A 27,285-nucleotide genomic window follows, 5' to 3' on the forward strand; every position below is an offset into this window, starting at 1 on the left:
CACTAAGCCAGGAAGAAAATCTGAATTCAGTACTCTGGCCAGAGGAGTTTAAATTCATATGCTGCAGAAGGATACTTCAACTTACCTGGCAATACTGTTACTAAAGGAGGAGCTGTAGAGGAAAGGTAAACTCCTCCTTTCCTGCTGAAGCTCTGCCATTTTGTAGTAAGGAATTCAAGGTTCAGGAAAAACAGAAAAAGGAACATCCTTTCATAGCTTTATTGGCTCAGCACTCAGGAGGGGATGTCTAAAGTTCCAGTTCTACTCCAAAAACATCAAATTTGTTCTAGCAAGCAATGATGGACATAAAATACCAAAACATAAAGTTTCTGAAATTCCTGCATGAAAGATGTAGGCACTACAATATATTGTCTAGTGAGTTTCCTACCTTGCCACTTTCTAGCCGTATAAATTCTAACTCCTTGCAGCACAGTAACAGTACTTTGAAAGGTCATGTGGAGACTTTTCCCTCTGAGATCTTTTTCACCTCAGTAATCTTGTAACTTGTTGGTTAAGAATCTTTTAAAAATTGGGAGATAGACTGGAATTCCCTTCCTACAGTTTCCTTTAAGTAATAAAATGAATCCTCTCCTTGAAAAAGTGCTTTTACAATTACTTTATTACAGAAAAGGGGGGCACTTACACTTTATTCTCTCACGTACAGTTGCAGAAAATAGGAAAAATAACCATTTGGAGAGGATCAGAAGTGAACAGAGGTATCTGCTGTCCACACTCATGTACAGACACTTTTCTACTTGCTAGTCTGTATATCAGTTCTTAATTCTATTCCTAATTCTACCCATGTAGTACCTGTGAAGTGTGAGCACATAACACGGCATTCTTGATTCCACTCGGAGGACAAAACAATTAAAACTTAAATGTCACAATATCTAGCTCGTTCATGTAGAAGACCTTTATTGGTTCTTGCTCTTAATCTAAACTGTTATATGAATTTACAGTTTTGGAACAATATAAAACAAAACATTTTCTTCAGTTCAGGAACAATTTTTTTGGTGAATATTTATTAAGTAATGTATTTCAACAAGTAAATTTTATATTTAGCCAGAGCTGAGAAAAGTCTTGAATATTGTATGTTCTTAATTTCTGTACTTACTACTGGCTATGAAAGCAGACTTGGGAAGAAAACTTTATCCAGCAACTTTCATGAAAAATGGCTTAGTAAAACCCTCTTGCACAAACATCAAAGACTGGAACCTCCACTACAGTATTTATGTTCATATATGCATAATGGTAATCTGTTAAGACTCTATGCTAAGAGTTTAAGACTCACTGCATGCTTGCACCAAAGGCTATTAATCTGTACCTAGTTATTTGACCTGGAGATGCTGAACACGTTGATGACAGCCCCGTGCCTTGTCATGCTGTTAACAAAAAGAATTACCATGTCTTAACTATATTTGCCTGCTGTGCTTTCAACCCTCCAGTCAACTCCTAAGCCTTCCATGAGAACTTCATCGATGATGTCAACTTCTGACAAGTGAGTACTTAATAAATCTGAAGCTCCATTTAACCAGTTGTTGGAAAAGAGAAAAGAGACACCCACTTCTGCACAGAGTGGCAGTGAGATATTCCTTACTCTATCCTGACTTTCTGCACACTGACCCCTAGGAAATGCTTCCAGTGGTTGCCTGTCCTCACTTGAAGCTTTTGCAAAATACAGCCCTGGCACTATGAAACTTCCAGGACCTCTAACAGTTTCACTGCTTCCTACCCAGTTACTAGCAGAACCTGTGGAGCAGGTCAGAACACTGTTAAAACCCTACATCTGACAGGGTGCCAAGGGGCCAGGCAGGGAGGTGGGCAGGCAGGCAGGGCAGCAATGAAACAGGTTGCCCGGAGAGGTCAGGGAACCTCTGATGTTGGAGGGTTTCACAGCTTAGCTAGGGAACCCCATGATCGACCTGATCTTGTGCTAGTGACAGGCCCACTTCAAATGGGAAGATGGGTTATATGATCAAAGACTACAAGGCCCTAGGACAGTTGGTGAAAGAGTCTGGGGTGCAAGTTATTTTCTCCTCCCTCCTTCCATTTTCGGGTGATGACGTAGGATGGAATAGTAGGATTCTCTCTATAAATGCCTGGCTACGAGACTGGTGCTACAGGCAGGGCTTTGGCTTCTTTGATAATGGCTGGTTTTATAAGACACCAGACCTGACAGTAATACATGGGAAAGGCTTATGTCGTAAGGGCAAAAGGGTTCTGGGACAGGAATTAGCAGGGCTCATTCGGAGAGCTTTAAACTAGATTCGAAGGGGGATGGGGTAGTAGCTGGGCTTGCACCACTGGGGCAACGCTCTAGTGTTGAGGTAGACCAGGAGGCCTCCCATCCCCCTGGGGTGAAATCAGGGGGTGAATCTGGGATGAAATCGGTGTGCCCAGCTCGCTCCCTGAAATGCCTGTACACCAATGCACGCAGCATGGGGAATAAGCAGGAGGAGTTAGAAATCCGTGTTCGGTCGGGGGGCTATGATCTAGTGGCAATTACAGAGACTTGGTGGGACACCTCGTATGACTGGAATGTGGTCATGGATGGCTATGTCCTGTTCAGGAAAGACAGGCCACTAAGGAGAGGTGGTGGAGTTGCTCTTTATATGAGTGAGCAGCTAGAATGCATTGAGTTCCGTCCAGGGGCGGATCAGGAGCGAGCTGAGAGTTTGTGGGTGCGAATTAAGGGGCAGGCTGGCAGGGGTGATACTGTTGTGGGTGTCTATTACAGGCCACTGGATCAGGATGAGGAGGGTGATGAGGCCTTCTACAGGCAGCTGAGAGCAGTCTCTCAATTACAGGGCCTGGTTGTCATGGGGGATTTCAACTACCCTGATATTTGCTGGGAGGCCTACTCAGCCAGCCATCCTCAGTCCAGGAGGTTCCTCCAGTGCATTGATGATAACTTTCTGATGCAAATGGTGGATGAGCCAACCAGGAGAGGAGTGTTGCTGGATCTTGTTCTTGCCAACAAGGAGGGTCTGGTTGAAGCGGTGAAGGTTGAGGGCAGCCTTGGTTGTAGTGACCATGAGATGGTAGAGTTCAGGATCTCATGTGGCAGGACCAGAATAGCTAGCAAAATCACAACCCTGGACTTCAGGAGGGCCAACTTTGGCCTTTTCAAGCAATTGCTAGGGGAAATCCCATGGGACAGGGTACTAGAAGGTAAGGGGGCCCAAGATAGTTGGTTAGCATTCAAGGACTGCTTCTTCCGAGCTCAAGATCAGAGCATCCCAGCAGGTAGGAAGTCAAGAAAGGGTACCAGGAAACCTGCATGGTTAAACAGGGAACTGCTGGGCAAACTCAAGTGGAAGAAGAGAGCGTACTGGCCACTTGGGAGGAATATAAGTCTGTTGTCAGAGGATATAGGGAGGCAACTAGGAAAGCTAAGGCCTCCTTGGAATTAAACCTTGCAAGAGAGGTGAAGGACAACAGAAAGGGCTTCTTCAAATACATTGCAGGTAAAACCAACACTAGAGGCAATGTAGGCCCACTGATGAATGAGGTGGGGGTCCTGGAGACAGAGGATAAAAAGAAGGCAGAGTTACTGAATGCCTTCTTTGCCTCTGTCTATACTGCTGGAGGCTGTCCTGAGGAGCCCTGTACCCCTGAGGCCCCAGAAGAAGTCAGGATAGAGGAGGAGTCTGTCTTGGTAGATGAGGGCTGGGTCAGGGACCAATTAAGCAATCTGGACGTCTATAAATCCATGGGCCCTGATGGGATGCACCCACGGGTGCTGAGGGAGCTGGCGGAAGTCATTGCTAGGCCACTCTCCATCATCTTTGCTAAGTCGTGGACAACGGGAGAGGTGCCTGAGGACTGGAGGAAAGCGAATGTCACTCCAGTCTTCAAAAAGGGCAAGAAGGAGGACCCGGGGAACTATAGACCGGTCAGCCTCACCTCCATCCGTGGAAAAGTAATGGAACAACTTGTCCTTGGTGCTGGCTCTAGGCATAACAAGGACAGGAGGATCATTAGGGGCAGTCAACATGGCTTCACCAAGGGGAAGTCATGCTTAACCAACTTGATAGCCTTTTATGAGGACATAACCCGGTGGATAGATGATGGTAAAGCTGTGGATGTGGTCTATCTCGATTTCAGTAAAGCGTTTGACACAGTCTCCCACACCATCCTCGCAGCTAAACTGAGGAAGTGTGGTCTGGATGATCGGGTAGTGAGGTGGATTGTGAAGTGGCTGAAGGAAAGAAGCCAGAGAGTGGTGGTCAATGGGACAGAGTCCAGGTGGAGGCCTGTGTCTAGCGGAGTCCTGCAAGGGTCGGTACTGGGACCAGTACTATTTAATATATTCATTAATGACTTGGATGAGGGAATAGAGTGCACTGTCAGCAAGTTCGCTGATGACACTAAACTGGGAGGAGTGGCTGACACATCAGAAGGCTGCGTAGCCATTCAGAGAGACCTAGACAGGCTGGAGAGTTGGGTGGGGAGAAATTTAATGAAATATAACAAGGGCAAGTGTAGAGTCCTGCACCTGGGCAAGAACAACCCCATGTACCAGTACAAGTTGGGGACAGACCTGTTGGAGACCAGCGTAGGGGAAAGGGACCTGGGGGTCCTAGTGGACAGCAGGATGACCATGAGCCAGCAATGTGCCCTTGTGGCCAAGAAGGCCAATGGCATCCTGGGGTGTATTAGAAGGGGTGTGGTTAGCAGGTCAAGAGAGGTTCTCCTCCCCCTCTACTCTGCCCTGGTGAGGCCGCATCTGGAATATTGTGTCCAGTTCTGGGCCCCTCAGTTCAAGAAGGACAGGGAACTGCTAGAGAGAGTCCAGCGCAGAGCCACGAAGATGATTAAGGGAGTGGAACATCTCCCTTATGAGGAGAGGCTGAGGGAGCTGGGTCTCTTTAGCTTAGAGAAGAGGAGACTGAGGGGTGACCTCATTAATGTTTAATATGTAAAGGGCAAGTGTCATGAGGATGGAGCCAGGCTCTTCTCAGTGACATCCCTTGACAGGACAAGGGGCAATGGGTGCAAGCCGGAACACAGGAGGTTCCACATAAATATGAGGAAAAACTTCTTTATGGTGAGGGTGACTGAACACTGGAACAGGCTGCCCAGAGAGGTTGTGGAGTCTCCTTCTCTGGAGACATTCAAAACCCGCCTGGACGCGTTCCTGTGTGACATGATCTAGGTAATCCTGCTCCGGCAGGGGGATTGGACTAGATGATCTTTCGAGGTCCCTTCCAATCCCTAACATTCTGTGATTCTGTGGTCTCCAGAGGTCTGTGCTAAAAAAACTATCATTTCTATGATTCAATGAGTAGCTCCAAAGACAGCAGATTTACCTGTTCACTGTTGCTTAATGACAGTACCATATGATTTAACATTCTGTTAATGTTTAGGAAGTTAGAATTGCAGCAATAAAAGTTAAAACTCTGTAAATATTTAAAATAAAACTTAAATTGTGATTAAACTCATAGCTAGTTATGTTCACAAGTCAAAGCTCCTTTTTTTAAATTAAATATCTATTTCTCAAAGTCCACTGAAACTGCTGATTCTTCTAGACAAAATCAAATCAAGACATAAACAAATACGTGCAAATACCCATGACTTGAACTTTGTCCAGAGAAGAGGAAATGTCTTTTAAAAATTAATCCTTAAACTTGCTGAAGTGTTACAGTCAATTCCACACATTTCTAGAATTAAAACCAAACAAATCAATCTTTAAAACAAAGGGGTTTTTGGTTGTTTTCACCTTGTATTCTTACCACTAAGGTGAAACATGTTTTAGTTTTACTAATAAGGAGAATGTTTCTAAGGTACACAATTTCTATTCCATTTAAAATTTGTTTAAAGATGGACTTGTTTGAGTGTTTAAGAGGATGCTCTCACAGATAACAAGTCCAGAGAGAATGCAACAGGAAGACTGTTTCAGCAGAACAAGGGAAATAACACATTTCATAACTGTTGTCAGAAGAACATATACAATTATAAAAGCCCTGAGAACATAAGACTTTGCTAACACCTTGAATTGTGTCCAAACAAAGAAAAATACAATGCGGGAGTTTAAACACAGATGTGTGTTCTTATTAGCTCATCCACTTACATGTCGAACATTTGCATTCTGTACTAGCTGAAGCTTTTTTTATTCCTAAAATCTGACAAAAGTAGACAAATAAAACAATATAAAGCAATTTGAAAGGCCTTTATCCCAGTATCTTCACCCACATAGCTCTAAACTTGTTAGAAATTGGGACTGTTGCTGAAAGTGAAGCTTGCTGGATCAACTCCTTTTGTACTTGAACTGATGGAGAACTCATGTTTGTTTCCAGTTTAGTATTCTCCTGTACTGTGTGGAAGCTTTTTATTATTTTTCAAGCTTATTTTAAAAATGAATGTATTTTCCAGATCTTTGCCATCCTATGTGATATTCACATTAAACTTATACCACACTGTGCCAGTACATGAAAACACTTTCCAATAATACTACAGTATCATTTGACAGCATTTTGCGAAATGTGAGGTGGTAAGCCTTGCACACGGTTCTATAGGCTGACAGTTTAATAGAATGCGCATTGCCAATACAAAACAATACAGAAAAATTGTGGCACCAAAGCAATATACTTGGAGGCAAAGCATCACAATCTCCACAGGCACAGTTAGTTACCTTATGATAATACTTCTGTAAAGCCTGAAGGTAATTTCAGCAACCAGCAAACTCCAGATAAACTTTCAGCAACTCACACACCTTCCTGACATGCTTTATCCCCATCTCTAACTCGCTATGCTTCCTGGACACCTGAGATTAAACTAATTAACATCACCTCTATACTAGCAGCAAACATACCACAGAGGTTTTCATCATGGCTTTAACAGTGAATCCGTCGCAGACTTGCTGCTTGCTTTTCTTCCCGTGCCCCAGTGGCTCCTGCTGCTGGGGGCGCCTGTCACCTACGGGCTGTGAGGGGCTTGAGCCCGCATTTTCCACTACCATCTCCCCACCAGCGTCAGTGATGGACAAGAAGCAAAATACAGACTGGAAAAAACAAACAAACATCAACGCCCCGACCCCAGTAAGGTCGAAAACGCAGTAAATTCACCCGTCTTCCCGTCCCAACCCGCGACACCCCCCCCACACCCCTCCCGCGCCTTCCCTGCCCCTGACAGGCCTCCTCGCCTTCCTCTCGTCCCTCGCCCCCCGCCCCCAACCCCTTTCTGCCTCCCAGCTCGTCCTCCTTCTCCCCACCGCTCCCGCTCCTCCGTCCCAAGCCCTTCACCACCACCTGCCCTTCTTGCCTCCTCCCGGGGCCTTTCCCCCCCTCCCGGCTCTCGCCCCGCCTCACCCCCCGCGCCCCCCGCCGGGCTCCCTCCGCGGGGTCCGTTGGGGCGGGGCGGGCGCTGGCGGCCGCCGGCGCTGCCACGCGTCCGCGGCCTCGCGCCCGTCACTAGGCAACGCGTCAACAACCCGCCGCCTTGCCGGCGGAGGTCACGTGCGCGGGGGAAGCACGCGGTGAGACAAAGGCACCCCAAGGGCGCCCCCGCGCCACGCGCAGCCCGCGCGCAGGCACAGCGGTACTCGGGCAGGCACCACGCCGCGAGGCAGCAATTAACAGAAAGTAATTAGCACCGGGGGAAGGGGGGGGGAAGGCGATCACGTGAGGAGTGCTGGGCGGTGTGAAGAGGCAAGAACTACGTTACCCAGAGAGTCGTTCCCCCCCCCCCCCCCATCTCTCCCCACGCCCCCAGGGGCGCATGCGCAGTCCGCCGCCGGCCGGCCCCACTGCTCGCGCCAGTGGGCCCGCAGTCGCGCGGCGCTGAGAGCAGAGCGGGAGTGCTCGAGCGGCGGGTGCGGCTGGCACGGGCGCGCGCGCGCGCGCGTGGCTCCCTTCCCTCCCGTCCCCCGCCGCCGCCATGATAGGTGAGTGAGCGAGCGAGCCCGGATGCAGGCCCGCCCTTTCCTGCCCGCCCCTCTGCCGTTGTCGCCACATCGGCCCCGGGAGCGGCGTGGGTACATTCGCTGCCCTCCGTCTCTTTAGGCACGTCTGCCTGCGCCGCCTCCGCTGGTGTCTCGGCGGGGTGGGGTGCCTCGGGCCCGGCGACAGGTGCCAGGTGTCACCGCCCCGGCGGGTCCCCGCAGGGACGAGCCGGCACTGCGGGGCGCCCCGTGGCCGCCGTTCCAGGGGCGCCGGCTGCGCTGTGCCCTTGCCGCTTCCTCGCCTTCTTTACTGCGGCTCTGGTTAAAGCACTTCGTGCACTTGGCGGGGCCGCGCAGAGGACTCGGGGGTCACAGTGCCGGGGGTCGATGCCCTCCTTTACCCCTCTGGCGGGGGATGACCCACCAACAGGCAGCCCAGGACTTGTGGCTGAGGTCATTTTTAAATTCTTCAATTCCCCTCAGTATATCGATTGTAAATACTGTTGGGCAAGGTTTTTGTCATTTATGAACCTTCTTGGCCTTGCCTAGTACATATATGTGTTGTTGGTCTGGCGTGGTACTTGCAGGCAGTGATCTGAAAAAGAAGCAACTTGGGCGTAACCATGTTGAGAGTCTGGCTATTTGGTCCTTGAGTTGGCTTCTGTACCTAATGCTGGTATGGTGCGAATCAGTTGTTTCAGCAGTGGGTTTTCTTATGTTATTGGTACGATGAATCCATACCTGGGGAGTTCCACAAATTACAGGATCCATTTTGTAGTCACTGCCTCTCATTACATATTTCGTCTTGCTTTCACTTTCTTAATTTAGTGAATTATTTAAAGTAAAAGCTATGATATGTAGTAGATGCACTTGTATTTTAACAATTCCTTGCCTTCTTCAGGCTTGCTGTTTCATCTTCAGTGTGTCAGTTACTGTCTACATAAGACCTGATCAAGTTGAAAAGCATGCAGTTTGTTGTCAAAATATTTATTGTTTTTAAATTAAACATCTCAAAAGTATCCAAGAATCCCATGGGTCTTTCAACTAGACATAATTTTTTCTTAGCTGTATATGTACGGGAGTATTTGGGTAATGTTCTTTTTCTTTCAGCTTTGCAAAAGCTAAAAAGAAAGTTAAAAGCAGTTCTGTATAAATATTTATGGAAATGGTCTCTTCCTAGTTGTGGGACTGACCTTACTGGTTTTTTTTGTCATTTGGACTATTTTTTTTTTTCTGATGTAGCAGATCATGTTTAAAAAAAATGGCTTGGTTTAAGGAAAGCACAGAGGGTCAGGTATTCCACTGTCTTCCATTTTGCAGTGTTATCTCCTCTGCTGATTTGATGTCTTGCTATAGTAAATAAAATACATGTGTTTACAGAACTGCAATGTGTTTGTTTTTCAGTGCTTCAGAAAAGTTGAGTGTACATAAGGGACTGCCCATGTGATTACAGAGTTGATGCCTTTAGCCCTCTTACTGAAATCTAAATGTTTACTTACTGTGCATGAAGATAATGTGATGACTGAGGAATTAAAATTGTATTTTCACTGTGGCAGACAGAAATGTTTGTGAAATGTATATCTCTGTTAGTTGCAAATTTATAAACACAGCTTTATATGAAGGTAAAAAAGGTGAAACGCCCCCCAGCCTCTGAAAATACAAGAATTGTCTTCAAAGTATATGATGTAGAGACGTAGTCCAATTTCCTGCTTTCTGAAAAGTCTCCTCTAAACACTTAGGAGCTAGGGATACCATGGCAAAATTTGGGGCAGGAGGGGAAGGGTGAAATAATTTGTGTAATCTGTGCCCAATTTTTTGACCTGAGTGTTTAACGAATTATCCTGTGAAGCACATGGTATATTTTCCAAAATGTTTTACAGTTTCATGTTTCTGGAAATGCTTTGTGTCCTCAGGGGTTCTTGTGGCAAGGAATTGGACAATTAATTCCTTTAATTGACTTTTAGTTTCCTCTCTCTTACTTCCTTTTTATGTCCGTTCGTTCTTGTGTTGTCAAATAAGGAGAACAAACCTGATTAACATGTTAGTATTACTGTTTTTTCTTATTCTTTATTATTCTTCTCTCTCCGTTTTTATTCTTATTGTTTGTCCAGTGAAATAGGTGAACCTTTTGACTCCTTCTTCTTCTAAGTGTTTGATCATGCTCATGGTTCTTCTTTGAATTTTGTATTTTTATTCCCCGTCCCTCCCCCCGAAAGTTTTTAAGATATTTTGCTGAGGAAGATTTTTTTCCATAGCACCTGTCATTCCAGAAGAGGTTAGACAATTGACCTGTATAACTGCCTTTTAATAGTCTTCATGTGTTTTCCTATCCTGCTTGTTATTACATTCTTCTGCCTTGTTAGTTTTTGTTGACTGAACAGAGATTTGTGGAGAAAGATATGCTTATAAATGGATTTTTGAGTGCTAACATAATACCTGGAAAAAAAAGATAGTATATGCTTATTTTCAGTAAGAGGTTGTTCCTTGAGGGAGGTCTTTAAATTATGTAATTGTATTTATTTTTGTGTGTGTGATGTCTGCATTTAGAATATCATATCAGCGAGTTAATTATGTAACAGTCCATTTGTGTCAAAGTTCCATGGACAAATTTATCTTGAAAGTCCATGGCAGCTGACACATGTATGGTATTGCACTGAGTTCATGAGCGCTTCAGGATTTTAATTCTTGGGTATATCTTTAAAAGTATTTGTCAAGGTAAACGGCAAAGGCAGCTCTTGCTTTTGTAAATGCTTTTAGAAGATTGTCCTGTAATGTGCTTCACTTTTAAGTGGAGTTGCCAGAATGATTCCTCAGCAGTCCTTTCACTTATGCCTATGTTGCTTTTTTAAAATTACAATTTATTTATACTACTTGCTGATAGGCTGTTCAGTTAAGGACTTCAGGAAACTTCTCTATAGAAATTTATTTAATATTATTTTAATAATGAAAAATAATTATATAAATGAATGTTTAAGTTAGTGTTTTTCATTTTGACTAGAGAATACTATATGTATATATTCTGACTGGTACAAGATAGGAATCCTTGCATAAAATACTGACCATTGGGGAGCCAAATTCATGCTGCTTTCCACATTTGTAACAGTGATGCAAGTAAAATGAGCTGAATATCCGCTGCTTGAAGGACCTGTGTCGTACTTCATTGTCTTCTGTCAGCCAGTCCTCAAAGGAGTTTACTGTAGATAAAAACATTTCTGTGGACAACTTCTATACTACTGTTCACCTTAAGCTTTGAGGCTTCATGTCGTATTTCCAGATTTCTGTCAGTTTTTGTCACTTTGCTTCCTGTCACCCATTTTTTTCTGCATTCAGTTTCTTAGTGTCTTTGTTATTTTGTAATGAAGATTTTACATATGAAATACCTTTTGGCTGACTTAAATAATTAGCTATTCATTGATTAATTTTCAGTAAAGTTTTTTAATTAGCAATTAAAGCAAATTATTAGAAGTATTTTACTTTGGAAAGAGAAAATATATTAATAATAGGGCTTGTGGTCTGTTTCATATAGTTGTGGATTTTATTTATTGTTTATTTGCTTTAAAGGATAAAAATGGTCACTTAAATATGAGGTTTTAATCAAGCTGAGGGCTTCTTATTTTTAAGTAAGCACTGAAAGACATCAGTTGACCTCCTAGCATTTCCAATTTCCTGTGCACACTTCCATATTGGTATCAACATCAGGAAGGCAAATTGGTTAGAAAGTGTAATATGCTGCTGCTCTTTTGAAGATGATACAAGATAGTCCTCGTGTGTTGACAAAAATTGGACAAAAACTTCCCAGAGATTTCTGTATCTAAGTTAATTTGATACTTTTGATAGCATTTGATAACAGTAGCAAAAATTTACAGCTCTGTAATTTGATGCAGCATTGCTAATTTCTGTCCCGTGGTAAAGAAGTTTAAGGTTGTAACAGAGAATGTGTCTTCAAGTGCTAGTCATAGACTACCATAAACAGCAAGTAACCCTTTTTGCAGCTGTTTAGCAGCATATAGCTTTTATGTTGGTACCTTCACAATATTATTGCCCTTCTATAAAGGAAAAATTAATCAAATCTACTGTTTCACTGTTTGTTATGTCAAGCAAGTACTAGTGAAATCAGTAAATACTTGTGTTAAAATTTGGAAGAAGAGACAAGACTAACATGGTCTAATGTTATGTGATATTTTGTATTGTTTTTACCATGGAAAGCCAGCAGTTCTATGACTAACAGTTTTCAATTTTTTTATTTTCTTTTATGATGGCAGGATTAAGTAGACTTCTCAAAGGTTTAATTAAAAGGCAAAATAAATCCAGTGGAAATTCAATGTATAGTTGGTTCCCCAACTTTTCCCCCCAAAAAAACAACAATTTAAAAATTAAACTATGGAAATACATTTTCAAACAAGGAAAAAACCCCATTTCTCAGCAAAGTATATCACTGATAAACAGCTCCTTCGAGTGCTTCTATTTTATGTATTGGAGGAATAAAAAACAACAACAAATTGCAGATTCAACGCATGAATATATCTGTTTCATAAGGAATTGTTCCAGGCATTTAAGCATTTCATTTGTAGCACCACAGTACCTGACAGTTTTATAAATACAGAACAAAAGACCCCCACACCAGTGCTAAATACTGTAAGTATAACCCAGGAGATGTATGAAGGTTAATATGTACGCTCAAAACATGAGTTAGTATGAGGCTTTGTGTTCATATTAAAAATTATGCTTACCACAGTGCTGTCTTTAGGTATTGCTGCTTCTCTTGCTGTACGCTACTCATTCCTGCCCTTACACCAGCAAACTAAACTTCCAGTTGCAGCAGAGCAACTATCTGTTCAGGCACACTGTGAAGTCAAAAAATAATCCAGAAGAAATAGTTTCTTTTTAATCTGACTCAGGTCGGTTCCCTGAGTTGGTTCACAGTGAGGTGACACGAAAGTTATGTGGTTGTAACTAAAGGGACATCCCTTAACCCTGTTTCGTTGTTTGACACTTTAAATTGCTGAGTCACATGCAGTGGTGCTGTGTAGTGCAGCTGATTGCCACCTGAAGGAGAACATTTTGGTGCCCTCCCTTCCCCCTTACTACGCAGCCATGTGTTCCTTGAGATGATGTTGATAGTCATTTAACTCCAGAGTGAGCTGGGTTGTCAAAAACCCCATATAATTAGGGGCATGGGAGGTGTTTGTTTTGTTTTTTGTTTAATACCCTACATCTGCTTACCATTGGATCAGCTGAGAACCAGTGTTGGTGCAAAGGAAGTGACAACCTGCAATTAGATTGGCTGAGCTATTTCTTAGTCAACAACACTGGCAATAATGTTACCTTCCTGAAAGCCAGTTCTTGAGTTTTCAATAGGTATTATAGAAAAAAAAGATTAAAATTGAATTTGAAGGAAGATATCGGGGCAGCTTCATGAAATTTTTCAGGAAATATCTCTCAAAGAACAAAACACGTGAGAGAAGGCCCCAAACTGTTTTAAAAATGTAGAAGATGGGCTCTAGATAGTTAACATTGGCAGGTCAGCATTTCTGTAGTGAATGAGAGATGAAAGTGGTAGTAAAGACTACCTACGAATCGAAGGGCTTTGACGGTGAAATATGCTTTGTAAAGCAGTAATCAAGTTAAGGGAGAATGGGAGCCTGGGTGTAAGTTTTAGCTATCTGGATGACTGATCACTCCTCTGTGTTGCACTGTTTTTCCGTGCGTTGGTGATCTTTACTTTCTGCATAAATATTTCTGTTTCTCATTGTTATGAAAATAACCTTGAGGATGCAAAATGAAAATAAACTCTTTCAGAATGTCCCTGAATGAATTCAGACTAGAAAATAATGGTGCCAGCTTAGCAACCAAAGGAAGAGTATTTGGGGAGTTGTCTGCTTAGATATTTTGATGACCTCACGCTGTGATTTCTGTGTTTCTTTCTTTTGTTATTGTCATCTTGGTGTTCTGTTTCGGTTTATGTAATGCTATGGATAGTTCCACTACATTACGTACTTTTCACTGGAATGATAGCTTGAGTTGTAGATCACTATTACACTTACTTCGTGAACATGTGGAATAATCTTTCTGATGATTAATTTGATTAAACAAAACCTAAATCTCGGAATATCAAAGACTACTCATATTTCATATGCATGACCTGTTTTGCTGGGGTTGTTTTGAGCCTTTTTTTCTTCTGCTAGAGTAACTGCATTGTACTGTATGTGCAGAACTGCATCATGAAACATTGTATGTTTTACTGGATTTATATTTTATTGATTACTTTACTATGAAATCCTTTGTTACAACTTTATCAGTAAGGTTTTAGAAAATTAGTATCATATGAAATAGGTTATCTTCAAAAGACATCTGATTTCTGTTAGATATACAAGAGCATTCTGGATTTCTTTGTTACCTTGAAGAGGGATGGGAAGACTTTTTGCTTGGATTTCTTTTTGAAAGATAAATCCAAGAGGGGAAGGAAGGTGTGTTTTTGTGTGTTTTGATTGCTTTGGTTGTTTTAAATGGCTACAAAATAACAGTATTGTAATATCAAGACACATTAGAGACTAATTAAGCAGTGGCTAAGGATGTTCTGATGCAGTTTTCTGAGTCTTTTGGATAGGGCCCTACAGATAGATACAGATAGATCTGTCATCTTCTTAAAATTATTTCCCATTGCCAAAATCCCTATCCTTTCTATCTGGTTACCTGGTGATATATCTGTAAAGAGACTGGTGAGTGGATATTTATGTGTGTATGTTAATTTAAGATCTGACTGTATTGTGCTAAGTTCTTGTGATGGGGTTGTGTAAGTGACTTCTGATGTAGCTGAATCAGTCATGAAAAGGTTTTGCTACCATTTCTTTTTCTCTTGCTCCTTCCTCCCATTCTCTGCTGCCATCTGTGCATCCTGCCTAATTCCTTTCACTGACCATATTACTAATTTGACTGTTGAACTAATTCAACTTGCTATTGTTGCAAAAAACCTCTCCTTTTTTTTTTTTTTTTGCTGGGTATCATCCTCAAAGAAGGGCACAGTGAACACCAAAGTCAACTCAAGTGGAAAATGCAGAAGGAGATAGCAAAAATGGGACTAAATAATTTTAGCAGGGTGCTTTTTGATCTGTTTAGTCCTTCTTCTTATGCATCTTCACCCTAAGTTGTTGCAGAGTATGCTCAGCTCCTGCTGACGTTGGGAACATTTCCGGAGTTGACAAAGGATTTCACAGTCCTTTTGACAAAACGCATTATAAAAGAGAAGATAGGAATTTAAATTCCTATCTTCTTTTTCTGAGTGACAAAGAAAGATAAACTGAAAACAACTTTTGTAGCAGGAAGGATAAATTCTTGCATAAATAATGTGTAAATATAGTATCCTTTGCCAAAACGTTGGTCCATCTTATCTGTGAGATGAGAATGAAATTAAGAATTCCAAATTCCACTTATTCACAGAAACAATTAGGAACACGCCTATGCTGACAAAATATGGAAATTTAAAAAATATTTTGGAATGCATAACAGCAAATGCTGCTGCTTAAGAGTCCCTGCCAAAGTAATGTTTGTGTCTTCTGTAGATACATAGAAAGCCAAAGACATTATTGGATTCTGTTTTGATGACATTGCCTCAAGAGGCGGAGTAGCTTTCTTAATTGGAATCACATGTATCCCCATTTACTGAAATAAATTAATTGGAGTAGCATACACTGTGTCATGGAACTGTCAGTTGTGTAAGTTATCAGGCCACAGGAGCAAACAATACTGAGAATGGTGCAGGTTTTTCAAGTTATTATGTTTAGTAGAAGCCCAAGGGAGAGTAAAACCATTAGTGGAAACTTTATTACTTTGCTCAACAAGTTTATGTAAAAGAGATACAATTAATTCTTTTCAATCAATTTTACTATTTAATGATTTTTATTTTGATGCACTGTGTATAAGTATTGTTGGACTGAAAAACAACTTCTAACACAAAATGTATCCAGTGACGTATGAGATTTTCCATTAAAAGAAGAAAAAGTGGAAATGTTAGAAATGTGCAGCTATATACTCAGAATTCATAGAATGCCACTACAAAGGTTGGTTTGGAGATAATTAGCAGGCAAGCTTTAATTATATAATTGTCAATTATGTCACAATACATGATTTCTCCCTTCTGAACTACAGTGTGTGGTATCTTGCAAATGTTTGTGTTTTATGAGGACTTCATAAAGTAACTAAATTTTAGTATGGTAAATTATGTTCTTTAAAATCTGTATTTTAACAATTTTTTCAGTTTCCAAATGTTGTACCTTAGGCCTCTCCCAGTCGCTTCGTATTTTGATCAGCACAAAAGGAGTGGAAAGATGGATGACTTTACAAAATAAGGATAAAAATCCATCAGATTTATCTGATATAGAAAAATCCATCAGTACACTCTTGTCTGTTTTATTCCTGAGGCCGGACAAGCTGGAGAAAGAATTAGTTCATTGCTGTGCACTTTTTGAGGCAGACTGAAGCCTGCCTGGTTGTATTAAACCGGCTTTTAAGCAGTAACTCTTTATGTTGCATCACTTTTCTCAATAAGACCCAGGAAAAACTGTAGCACAAAAGCTGTTCCTTGAGGCATATTAAAATAACTGTGAGAGATTTGCCACATTATTACAAAATCTCTGTTAAAATGACGAGAGGAATCTTTTAAGTTCTCCAGCCATTAGTCAAATATTGAATTCAAGTTCAGTGATCTTAAGGGTAGAAATTAATGAACAATTAATCGTGAGACTGGGTTTTATTTCATGCCCTTGAGAAATGTGTACAGTGGTAGCTGGTATTTGTGGTGGTAAACACGCATCTCTTCTGAAGAAGGCAGTCTGATTAATGAATTCTCATGAATCCAGCCAAAAGATTGCAGTAAATAACGTGTCACAATTATGATGCATTAAGTACATGGTAGCTTTATGTAGGACATTTCAGTGATGTCTTTTTTCAGTGGCTAGATGTCTATCATGGGTAAGCCACCAAATCTTCAGCCATTCCTTCTAAATATGTCACAATGCCTTCCAAAAGAAGTGAAATTGTAAATTATGTGTTTCAGAGAAATTAACCACATGAATTGGTTTCCTACTCTGTTATCCTAAGCAGTCAGAGTAAATTTTTACAGCAAAAGCTCTCTCTTGGACTTGGGAACCATTTGAAGCCGTCTGCAGGAATTAATACCTCTATTCATGCTAACAGTCTCAATGGAGGAAAGTTTTTAAACTCTGACTCTAAAACTATTTTAAAGCTTTCATCTCTGATGACCTCTGAAATTATATTATATGCCATTATTTTCTTCTCCATTTATCTTTGGAGGGGAGAAAACAATGACACACTCATCTAAAAAGAATGATGGGTCATTGCCCATTAAACATCTCCAAAATAAATTATCTGGATCCTGCATACAGTTTTTAACCCACACCTCTCAGCTTTATTCCAGTTATGATTGTTAAGGAAGACTGATGTTTTTCTATATTCAGCTCGTTTGAGCTAAATTGAAATGATAAAAGGAAGCTGGTTATCAAATGAACGTTCTCAGGGAGTGCCTTGCCATTAATATCTTCCCTTTTTAACCCTGATTTTGGAAATCTGACCAATGAGATTGTATGTTTATTTTCTGTATATATCAAAAGTTCTTTTGTTATGTGTTATTTGTCACTATAGCATAGATCTTTTGGTAAAAAAACAACAAAAATATTTTTACGTGCTTTGTTTTATTCCATGCTTTTGGAAATTCTTTTGACCTTTTTTTATGATTTAAGGTCACAGTTTGTCTTTGCCTTCAAGCTCTGAGCCTAAACCCTTCTACTGAGTGTGCATGCAATTCTGGTGCGAGTATATGAAAGAAAAACATTTAGAAGTTGATTTGATTTATTGTTTGAGAGCTTCAGAAACTGGTAAAGATGAATGAAGATACTAATTGAGGAAAGAGCTTGTCACTCCATGGCAGTTTAAAGGACAGAGAGGTTATAATATATTAATGTGTAGGAAATGAAAGCACAACTTTTTAGAGAGCAGTTGCCATCAAAAGGTGTTGGTTGTGCTGTGTTATTTGTGAAGGTGGTATGAACAATACATTTATCACAAGAGTCAGACATCTTCATTCGCTTTAGTTTCTGTGAAAACTTATTGGTGTGATGACAAATGTCTGAAATTTTCTTGATGTACTACATAAAACAGTAGGCTTACATGCTAAGCTTGCTTATGATGGCATAGATGAGCACTGAAGCAAATTCATTTACATTTGTAAATTGTTTGTGATATATAAAACCCACAAACAAACGAAAAAGGCAAACTTGTCTTTCCAGAAACAAGACACGCTTGGTTTTGTTCATCACTGTTGTGCTGACCAATGCAAGTGGTGTTTTGTTAAAAGGGTAAAGCTTTTCTGCATGATGACATAGTTCCACTACTTTTTTTTTTTCTGATATTTTCCTGTTCTTTGTGGTGCTGTTTTCTGTGTTTTTGTTTAGCATTTCTAAATGTTTTGCTCAGTGGTGAATTTCCCTTCTTAGTTCATTGATTCATTCTTTTTCTAGTAAATTTAGACAATAGAACTGTCTTATGTCAGATCTAATATATCAGATTTAATAACTTTCAGTGTATAGAGCTAAGGATATTTAGTTAACTTCAAAAGAGTAAGAATCACAAGAACCTGAAATATCTGTGCTTTTCAAGACTACTGTGTGAGCTATTTCTCTAAGACACCCTTTCCATCAGTGGAAACATTAGCACTGATTGAATTTTTCCCTTCAAAATTCAAGGAACAGTGTTCAGCTACTTTCTGTCTTAGTCATTTTCTGTGTGTTTTTTCCTTTTTTTAAATATGCCACTCCTATGACTTTTTGGTAATGTGCTTTGAGGTCATGGAAAAAGTATTTTCCATTTTCTTCACTGGTGTTAAAGGGATTGCGGATGATGGAAATTGAAGTGGTTCATATTTGACATCGTATTACATCTCTGGCATATGGTTCTTCTTTCAATTTTAATTTTTTGTGATGAGCTGAAATATTTTTGGTACATTTATGTTTGCATTTCTTCCCTTTTCTGAGACAGTGTCCTCTGTGGAATACTCTCAGTGGAAACATATGTTCAGAACTTCAAAGTAATTACACTATTACGAAAAGCTTCATAATCAGATTACTGAAACTAAATGTTGAAAAAAATTGATTTTTCTCCATCCAATCATATCAATTTCATTCCAGTCTGCTTTCTGGCGGATTGAAGAAACATGACAGGACAAAGTCAAAGACTGTTTAGAATGTTTAAGTCTGGTATAGACCAGTTCCTGAAGAAGAAAAGGGAGCTTAGAGCAGTTTTTAGTCTGAGAGCAAAATTAAAAAAAAAAAAAAAAAATATATATATATATATAGGCTATTTGAAGGGTAAATTTTTAATTTTAGGTTCCTCTGCTTGGCAAACTGAATGGGGATAACTGAAGCACGAGCTTGTCTCTGTGTGATAATTGACCTTCTTTCTCAGAAGTAATAGGCTCAGTATCTCAGTATGTATCTAAGCTGCTTTACAAAATATTGCCTTTATTACCTTTTTTCTTCCTGTAAGAATAAATTTGTTGTTGTGATCAAATGATTGTAGCCTATGTTGAAAAAGCTGTTTATTGCCAGGAATAGTTTTCAGGGTCTACAATCTAAGATACTGATTAAAAAAAAAAACCACCACAACCAAAAAAAAAAAAAAAAAAAAAGAGAAAAAGAAAAAAGGAAAACAAACCTTTCATTTTACTCTGTCACAGTTAGGGCACAAACTTAGTCACATTTATAAGAAGATGTCAAGAACAGGAACTACATGTAATCTCTGTTCTTCTTTATCTTTTGTAGCTCATGTGAAAAATATGGGGTCTTTTAAGAACTTGAGAAGTTGTCTTAATGGTCTTGGACAAAAAGGCTGTGTCTGTTATGGTCTTACCAGGCCCTGAGTATAGCCATCTGTTGACATGCTATATATTTTTTTCTTCAAGTATTTTGACTTACTCACTTTACACAATTTTAAGGTATTTTATTGATATTAACTCTCTTACTGTAAGAGATCTAGCTTTAGCCTGGTGTGTGCTTTATGTAAGCAGATGGAGTTCCGAGGCAGATAAATTCTAAAATTTGTTAATAATTAATGTTTTGAGTTTTAAAATTTTCTGGGTTTTTTTTTTTTCATAGTCTGCTTTTCATTCTGCTTGCCCTCATTGTACACAACAAAATAGCAGATGAAGCTGAAAAGTTTCTTTTACAGTACTTCTAACAATTTCCATTAGAATTATCTTGTTGGAAGCAAATAATCCCATCTGGTTTACTCTTTAACACAGCAAAACTCTTTAGTGAGCTGTGTGGTGGAGCCTGGCTGAATTCCACACAATGAGGCTCCTGGCCCTAAGCAAGATGAGCACAATCTGTTTCCCATATTTCTAATAAAGAAAAAGAAGAGTTTCTTCATTTGCTGCTTTGTTGCAGTATGTTTATGTTTTATGCCTTCCTTTCTTAGCATAGCTGCTTTCCTGCTGTTCTCCATTCTTTTTTTCAGTACAGGTAAAATGAAAACGCATTACAGCCTTATAAAAGTACCAAGTGCTGTTCTGAAGCTACATTAAAACTCCAATTTTTAAAGTATAGAGTGGTGCTTTGGCCACATTAATCTCATTAAACATCTGAAATTTAGGGGAGGCACTTCAGGACCTATGTCACCTTGTTCTGCAAATAAATACAAGTCTTGGGTAACCTGCACTAAAATCAATGAGAGTCACACAGCTGATCCCTTCACTTCTTTGAAAGTTTACCTCTGCTGCCTGAATTCAGCTAACTGCTTCAATCCATAACTTTATTTTCTCATTTGTACCTGAGAATTATTGAGTTATGTATATCTGACAAGTTAATTTTACTGTGTGCATGCAGCTCTGCTTAGGTGTTATGAAACTGTACCTCTGAATTAATTTCTGGATTAAATTTACTATTTTTTGTTATTTATATGAAGGTAAAAATAATTGCACATTTAAAAAGTAAGCATCAGATACTTTAAAATTGTATTTAACACCATACAGTTAATCTAACATATCAAATTGGTGAACACCTGCTGTATGTTCACATACTTACCCTTTTGCAGAGATTTTGGGTTCTTAGCCAGTGAGCGTCCTGACCGAAGGGCGTGTAACTCGCATTAAAGTGAGCAGGCTGTTTTGTGACACTGGCTTTGTAAAATCATGTCGCAAACACATTTAGGATTTGATTTTTTTTTTTTTCTTGCTTGTGTAGGGTTTTACATTCAAAATGCCAAGTAATACCCAAATACTAGTAAATAACTCTTCCTTAAAATTACTTGTATTCAGTGACAGACTTGAAATGTTTCCGTGTGCTCAGGGAGAATTTTGATTTACTTTGCCATTTGTGTAAATGGCTGGTGGGGGCGGGTTAAGCTACAAAATCAAGAAATGTTTGTTTTCTTTGTTCATTTTATCTACATTAAACTGTTGTGCATATCTACTTGGTGTGTGTCATTACAAGAGAATTAGACTTTGTTAACAGTGATGTTAACAGTCAAATAAGTGATTATTATATAGTGATTACATGTAAGTGTTAACAGTGATGTTAACAGACAAATAAAACGATGCAGGTTTCTTCAGGAGGAAAGTTTAGGTCACTTTTATTGATTCTCAGCTGGATTTAGACGTCAACTACCTTAGGAGAAATAAGTGACTTTTTGAGAAGGCTTGTCAACTGTTTTGTCCATAAGGCCAGTAATGAAATTCTGTTTGTCCTTGGGGTTTGTCAGGAAAAACAACCTTCCTGGGCTAATACGATACTGAAGAGGGAGTGAATGAGAAACACCAGGGAATAGGTATTGTGTAGATGATACAGAATTAGTACCCAAAAGCCTGACCCTCCTTGTTTTCTCCAACATAATTAGAACTGATTCATCTAAAATTTGCCTTTACAAGTATGTAGATAATATTTCCGTGGAATGATGATAGAGGCAATAGCGACAGTCTCCTTTCTGGTATGTCAAAAGCGTAGCAGTAAAACACAGTCCCATGTACCTCTGAGGCTTTGCTCTTTTAGCCTTTATCTCTCCTGGACACTGACTGAAAGTTACAGCAAGCCACTTGCTAATACCTTATTTATTAATACCAGATTTTCAAATACTATAACTACTCCAAAAAGTCAGATCCAAGCATTTGAAAATTACAATGATAGAGGAGGAAGGCCAGACCAAAGCCTATTTAAGCCCAGAGGTGGGGATGAGTTGAAAATGCTTACTGGAGGTGAAAAGCAGTTCTTTTCGTGCTTTGGATTAGGTTTTTGTCCTAGCCAGCTGGGTCCAAGGACATCTTTCTTCATTTTCTTCTTAACACCTGTGTAAGAGATGGCATAAAGCCTACATTAAGTAACATTATTGCTCATACAAGTTAAATCCAGTGTTAGTGTAGCAGCAGATTAAAATAAGTGTTTGTGGGGGGAAAAAGGGGTTAAAACACTAACACTGTTTTCTCTTGTAACTTAAAAGAATCAAAGATGGATTTCTGATTTTCATATGACTAAAAGGTTTTAGTGCATAGGCCATTATTTTACTCAGAGCATACTAAGCTTTTGAAGTGGACTTGCTGTCTTTCTACACCAGAATTAACTGAGTAAGTATAAATCTGTTTTTTTCGTGGTGTTTTCCTGATGTGTCAAAGCTAATTTTGCTCCATTGATTAAATTACAAAAATGTAGTTTGGATGTCTAATCCCTACCTTAATGTGCTTATACTGAGTGCCATTTTTTTCTGAATCTATCTGTCTAGTTATATCATGTGCATTGTAGTCAAATATGTCAGTAATACATGACGTAATTGTGTATGAGCCATCTGTTCTGTGACCATGAAGAACGAGGTCTTGTGTTCCTTACTTATGTACAGTAATTCGTGTCGATTGTAACTGCTTTAGTATAGTATTTTTACTATATATATATATAGTAATATACTATATATATACATTTTTACTATAGTAAAAAGTGTTCAGATTCCAAATCATAATATTTTTGCATCATAGGTATGCTTATAAAATCATAGAATGGTTTGGGTTGGAAGGGACCTTAAAGATCATCTAGTTCCAACCCCCCTGCCACAGGCAGGGACACATTCCACTAGACCAGGTTGCTCACAGCCTTGTCCGGTCTGGCCTTAAACACTGCCAGGGAGGGGGCAGCCACAACTTCTCTGGGCAACCTGTTCCAGTGTCTCACCACCCTCGCAGTAAAGAATTTTTTCCTAAGATCTAATCTAAATCTACCCTCTTTGAGTTTAAAACCATTACCCCTTGTCCTGCCACTACTTGCCCGTGTAAAAAGCCCCTCTCCCACTTTCCTGTAGGCCCCCTTCAGGTACTAAAAGGCTGCTATGAGGTCTCCCTGGAGCCTTCTCTTCTCCAGGCTGAACAGCCCCAACTCTCTCAGCCTGTCTTCATAGGAGAGGTGCTCCAGCCCTCTGATCATCTTCGTGGTCCTCCTCTGGACTCACTCCAACAGCTCCATGTCCTTCTTATGTTGGGGGCCCCAGAGCTGAATGCAGTACTACAGGTGGGGTCTCACGAGAGCAGAGTAAAGGGGCAGAATCACCTCCCTCGACCTGCTGGCCATGCTGCTTTTGATCCAGCCCAGGGTATGGTTGGCCTTCTGGGCTGCAAGCGCACATTGCCGGCTCATGTTGAGCTTCTCGTCAACCATCACCCCCAAGTCCTTCTCCTTGGGGCTGTTCTCAGTCCATTCTCCACCCAGCCTGTATTTGTGCTTGGGATTGCCTGGACTCACGTGCAGGACCTTGCACTTGGCCTTGTTGAACTTCATGCGGTTCACACAGGCCCAGCTCTCAAGCCTGTCAAGGTCCCTCTGGATGGCATCCCTTCCCTCCAGCGTATCGACCACGCCACACAGCTTGGTGTCGTCAGCAAACTTGCTGAGGGCGCATGTTTAATGGGATACACTTTGTTTAATCCTTAGTTGAAGTAAAATATTCTTGTTAAAGGGGTGTATTTCAGAGTAATGAAACCATGAATACCTTTGCAGTATAGCTGAATACATGGAAATTTGACACTTCAAATCTGCAGATAAGCCAAATTTCAGTAGATAGAAGGAATTTTCTTGTTTTTAACCAATCCATTAAATTAATGTCAGCTTTTAGAAAGGGGTGTAGAATGCTGGATTTAGCCTGAAAATTGTAAGAATTGAAATTCTTTAGGGCTTTCAGTGTCTCCGGGTTTATGGTAGGCTTCTTCTCATTTTGATGGTAACACTGTTTATCTGACTTTCCCTGTTAAATTCTTTCAATAAGAATGATGCCCTAAGAGTGATGCCCCTGTAGTGAACTACAGAAGTTGCCATGAATTATTAATAACAAGCCGAGTTTAATGTGATTTTATAGCCCCTGAAGGAGTTGGAATAGTGTACACTGTAAAACCATTCAGTTCACCTGATCTTAACAAATTGGAAGCATCAAAAACATACTCCTACTCGTTAACACTGAAGGGGGGAAAAGGTTACTTGGGAATGCATCAATATTTAGCCTTCTTGTGGAATTTGAAAAGGATAATGGTGAACAGTGTTCCATAAATAACTGTCTCCTATCTTTGTTCTTTAATGCAGTCGGCTAATAATTTTCTGTGAAGTTAACCTATATGGCTTCATTTCTATTTCACTGAAAAAGAAAATGGCAAGTTTGTGATATTGAATCTATTGTTTATGCTGATAATATGCTACAAGTTAAAAATATTCTCTGTAGCAATACAGTAGGTGACAAAAAACCCCCCTGATTATATTTAAAAACTGGTATTGTCTTAACAATAGATCAGCCAAGCTAAAATTGTTTTGTAAGTGCGTTAAGAATTCCAGAATTGGTGAAATATACAAAATTTGTTCCTGATGTTTTAAAGATCTAATAATGAATGCTTGTCTCTAGAATATTACCTTTGAAAGGACTGTTCAAAATGAGATTAATCACATCTTTATTGATATTTAGCAATATTTCAATCTTTCTCAATTATGCTTATTTTTATTCATTTGTCACTTAACTGCTTAATTTAAAAGCATAATGATCTTTAATATCCAACGTGAATTTGGCTAGTTTACCACTGGTCACCAAAAAGTACAACTGAAGAGTTTGCATATTCAGTACTACCTTTTTGTGTGTGCAGCCTCACCTGCAGTGGAGATGGTACCAGGCAGTAACCATCCTAGCAGTGCAAGTTTGGACAAATTCTGTTTAGTTTCCTCATAAAAAGCAGAATGTTTCACTTTATGTGCATTAGTTAGTTACTTGTAATGGCTGTTGACTGTAAATTATCATTCTTACAGTTATGCTAGGAATCACAGAATCACAGAATGTTAGGGATTGGAAGGGACCTCGAAAGATCATCTAGTCCAATCCCCCTGCCGGAGCAGGATTGCCTAGACCATATCACACAGGAACACGTCCAGGCAGGTTTTGAATGTCTCCAGAGAAGGAGACTCCACAACCTCTCTGGGCAGCCTGTTCCAGTGTTCAGTTACCCTCACTGTAAAGAAGTTTTTCCTCATATTTATGTGGAACCTCCTGTGTTCCAGCTTGCACCCATTGCCCCTTGTCCTGTCAATGGATGTCACTGAGAAGAGGCTGGCTCCATCCATGAAACTGTGATTCTACTGCAGCAGCTCTCTTCTTAAGCTACTTAAATTTTGATAATTTAAGATGGAGTAGTTTATACATCTGTTCAGAGTGAGCAGTTATTTCATCAGCCTTGCTGGGATTTCTGTTCTGTCTGCTTTTATAGTATAATACAGCTTCTGGTTCTCAAAAGCTATATTAATTTTCTGTTGAGTCCAAATTAGCCCTCTATTTACAAACATGCTGAAACTTCTCTTCTAAAGATGTAGATCAACAGTAGTTAAAATAAAGGAAAAGCATTCTAAAAAAAAAACACGTTTCCTTTTATCTATTAGTGGGTCACCCTTGTATTTCCATCTTGAGCACTTTTTAGCCTTTTCTTTTCACTGTATTAAAATTTTCTTTCAGTAAAGTGATTATGAAATATTTCTATGCAATTCCACTTTTGTATTTTCAACATGTACATTTGTTCTTTTTACAAGTTGCTGTCTGGCTTAGTTTGAATTTGTTTTCAGGTTTAGTAAATTCTAATATAATTAATTCGTTATTACAAGGTGTTGTAATAATTTGCAAAATATCTGTAGAGCTTAAGAGTCCCCAGCTGTTTTCATTACTGTTAATTTGTCTAATTGTAAGTAACTACATGCTAGTCCATTTCAGTGCAAAATAACATAAATTTTCTGTTTTCTCCAGCTGGGATTTTAGACTCCTCTTCAGGCCCTGACAGATAAGATCTGGCCAACCTTACTGTGGCACTTCTGAGGTTACTGCATGCAACAGTCAACAATATACTTCTGCCAGAGGCTACTGCCCTCAAGCAGTGAGCAGAACAAGGAGCATGTTGAGAGGCTCTCCTCAGCTGCTCCAGTCCATGGTTGGGCATCATCCGGAGGATTATGTCCTCTGAGTTCAAGTGTGGTCCATCCCAATGTGCAGGAAATGTGGCATGGGTTAACAAAGAGCTCCTGATAGAACACTAAAATAAAAAGGAAGCATGCAAGGGCTGGCAGCAGGGGCAGGTGACCCAGGAGCAATAGAGACACTGTCCAAACATTCAAGGATGAGGTTAGGAAAACAGAAGCCTAACTGGAGTTGAATATGGCCGGGGTTATGAAGGGCAAAATTGAAGGGCAACTGCAGAAGGAAATCTAGGGGAAAGAAGGGCACATTGTGCCAACCATTGCGGAGCATTGATGTTCAGCAAAGGGAAACTAAATAGCTGCGGGAAAGCAGTGTCTTAAGTTGTAGCTGTGTGCTTAATAAATGCAAATCATATGTCTTATCCAAGCAACTAATTTTATATTTCTCTGCACCAAAAGGAGTACCTTAGGAATGATCACTTCATTTATTTATTCCTCTCATTTTTCCCCTCTTCCACCCTCTCTTCCACACACTGCCTTTGAGAGCAGTATAGGTACACTGTTAATTTGGAAATCTTTTTCAAAAAATGTTTTCCATAAAAACTATGATGAAAACCTGAAATATCACCTAGCATGGTGAACTTAAGAAAATATTGGAATGCATTTCCATCTCTTTAAGGTTAGAAAATTTTGCATCTTTCTTCCATGCAGGGTTGTTGTCTTCTGCCGTTTGCTATAGAGAAATAAGGACAGTTTTGAAGTGCCTGAGTAGTATTAAACAAAATGCTTTTTTATATTCTGTGACCTATTATGAAAACACTTTTGCAACTGAAAAATACCCATGGAGATGAGGTATTGTACTCAACGAGATAATTTTTAATCATTAAACTAAACCAAGAGTTGTTACATACATCCGTTTGTGGTATGAAGGGA

At 40.0% G+C, this 27,285-nt stretch overlaps 2 protein-coding genes and 1 long non-coding RNA gene across 3 annotated transcripts in view; 1 reads left to right on the forward strand and 2 right to left on the reverse strand.

Moving 5' to 3' along the window:
• The window catches only part of PACRG (parkin coregulated), a 265,627-nt gene extending 258,237 nt beyond the window's left edge, over positions 1-7,390 (reverse strand). Inside the window, exons 1-2 of the mRNA XM_068396027.1 lie at positions 7,311-7,390; positions 6,815-7,003 (exon numbers count right to left, since the gene is read on the reverse strand). Of these exons, the coding sequence (XP_068252128.1) occupies positions 6,815-6,961 (147 nt within the window). The 5' untranslated portion in view covers positions 6,962-7,003; positions 7,311-7,390. The remainder of the gene's footprint in view (positions 1-6,814; positions 7,004-7,310) is intronic.
• Positions 7,391-7,752: 362 nt separating this feature from the next.
• Positions 7,753-27,285, forward strand: part of PRKN (parkin RBR E3 ubiquitin protein ligase) — an 852,414-nt gene continuing 832,881 nt past the window's right edge. The window contains exon 1 of the mRNA XM_068405902.1: positions 7,753-7,885. Coding sequence (XP_068262003.1) covers positions 7,879-7,885 — 7 coding nt within the window. The 5' untranslated portion in view covers positions 7,753-7,878. The remainder of the gene's footprint in view (positions 7,886-27,285) is intronic.
• Positions 9,975-12,804, reverse strand: LOC137671363 (uncharacterized). Its single transcript, XR_011049415.1, has 3 exons — positions 12,613-12,804; positions 10,943-11,076; positions 9,975-10,318 (listed from the first exon to the last, which is right to left on the reverse strand). It is a non-coding gene; the product is annotated as an uncharacterized lncRNA (long non-coding RNA).

The sequence above is a fragment of the Nyctibius grandis genome, chromosome 1 (genome assembly GCF_013368605.1).
Source record: "Nyctibius grandis isolate bNycGra1 chromosome 1, bNycGra1.pri, whole genome shotgun sequence".
NCBI classification, from domain to species: domain Eukaryota; kingdom Metazoa; phylum Chordata; class Aves; order Nyctibiiformes; family Nyctibiidae; genus Nyctibius; species Nyctibius grandis.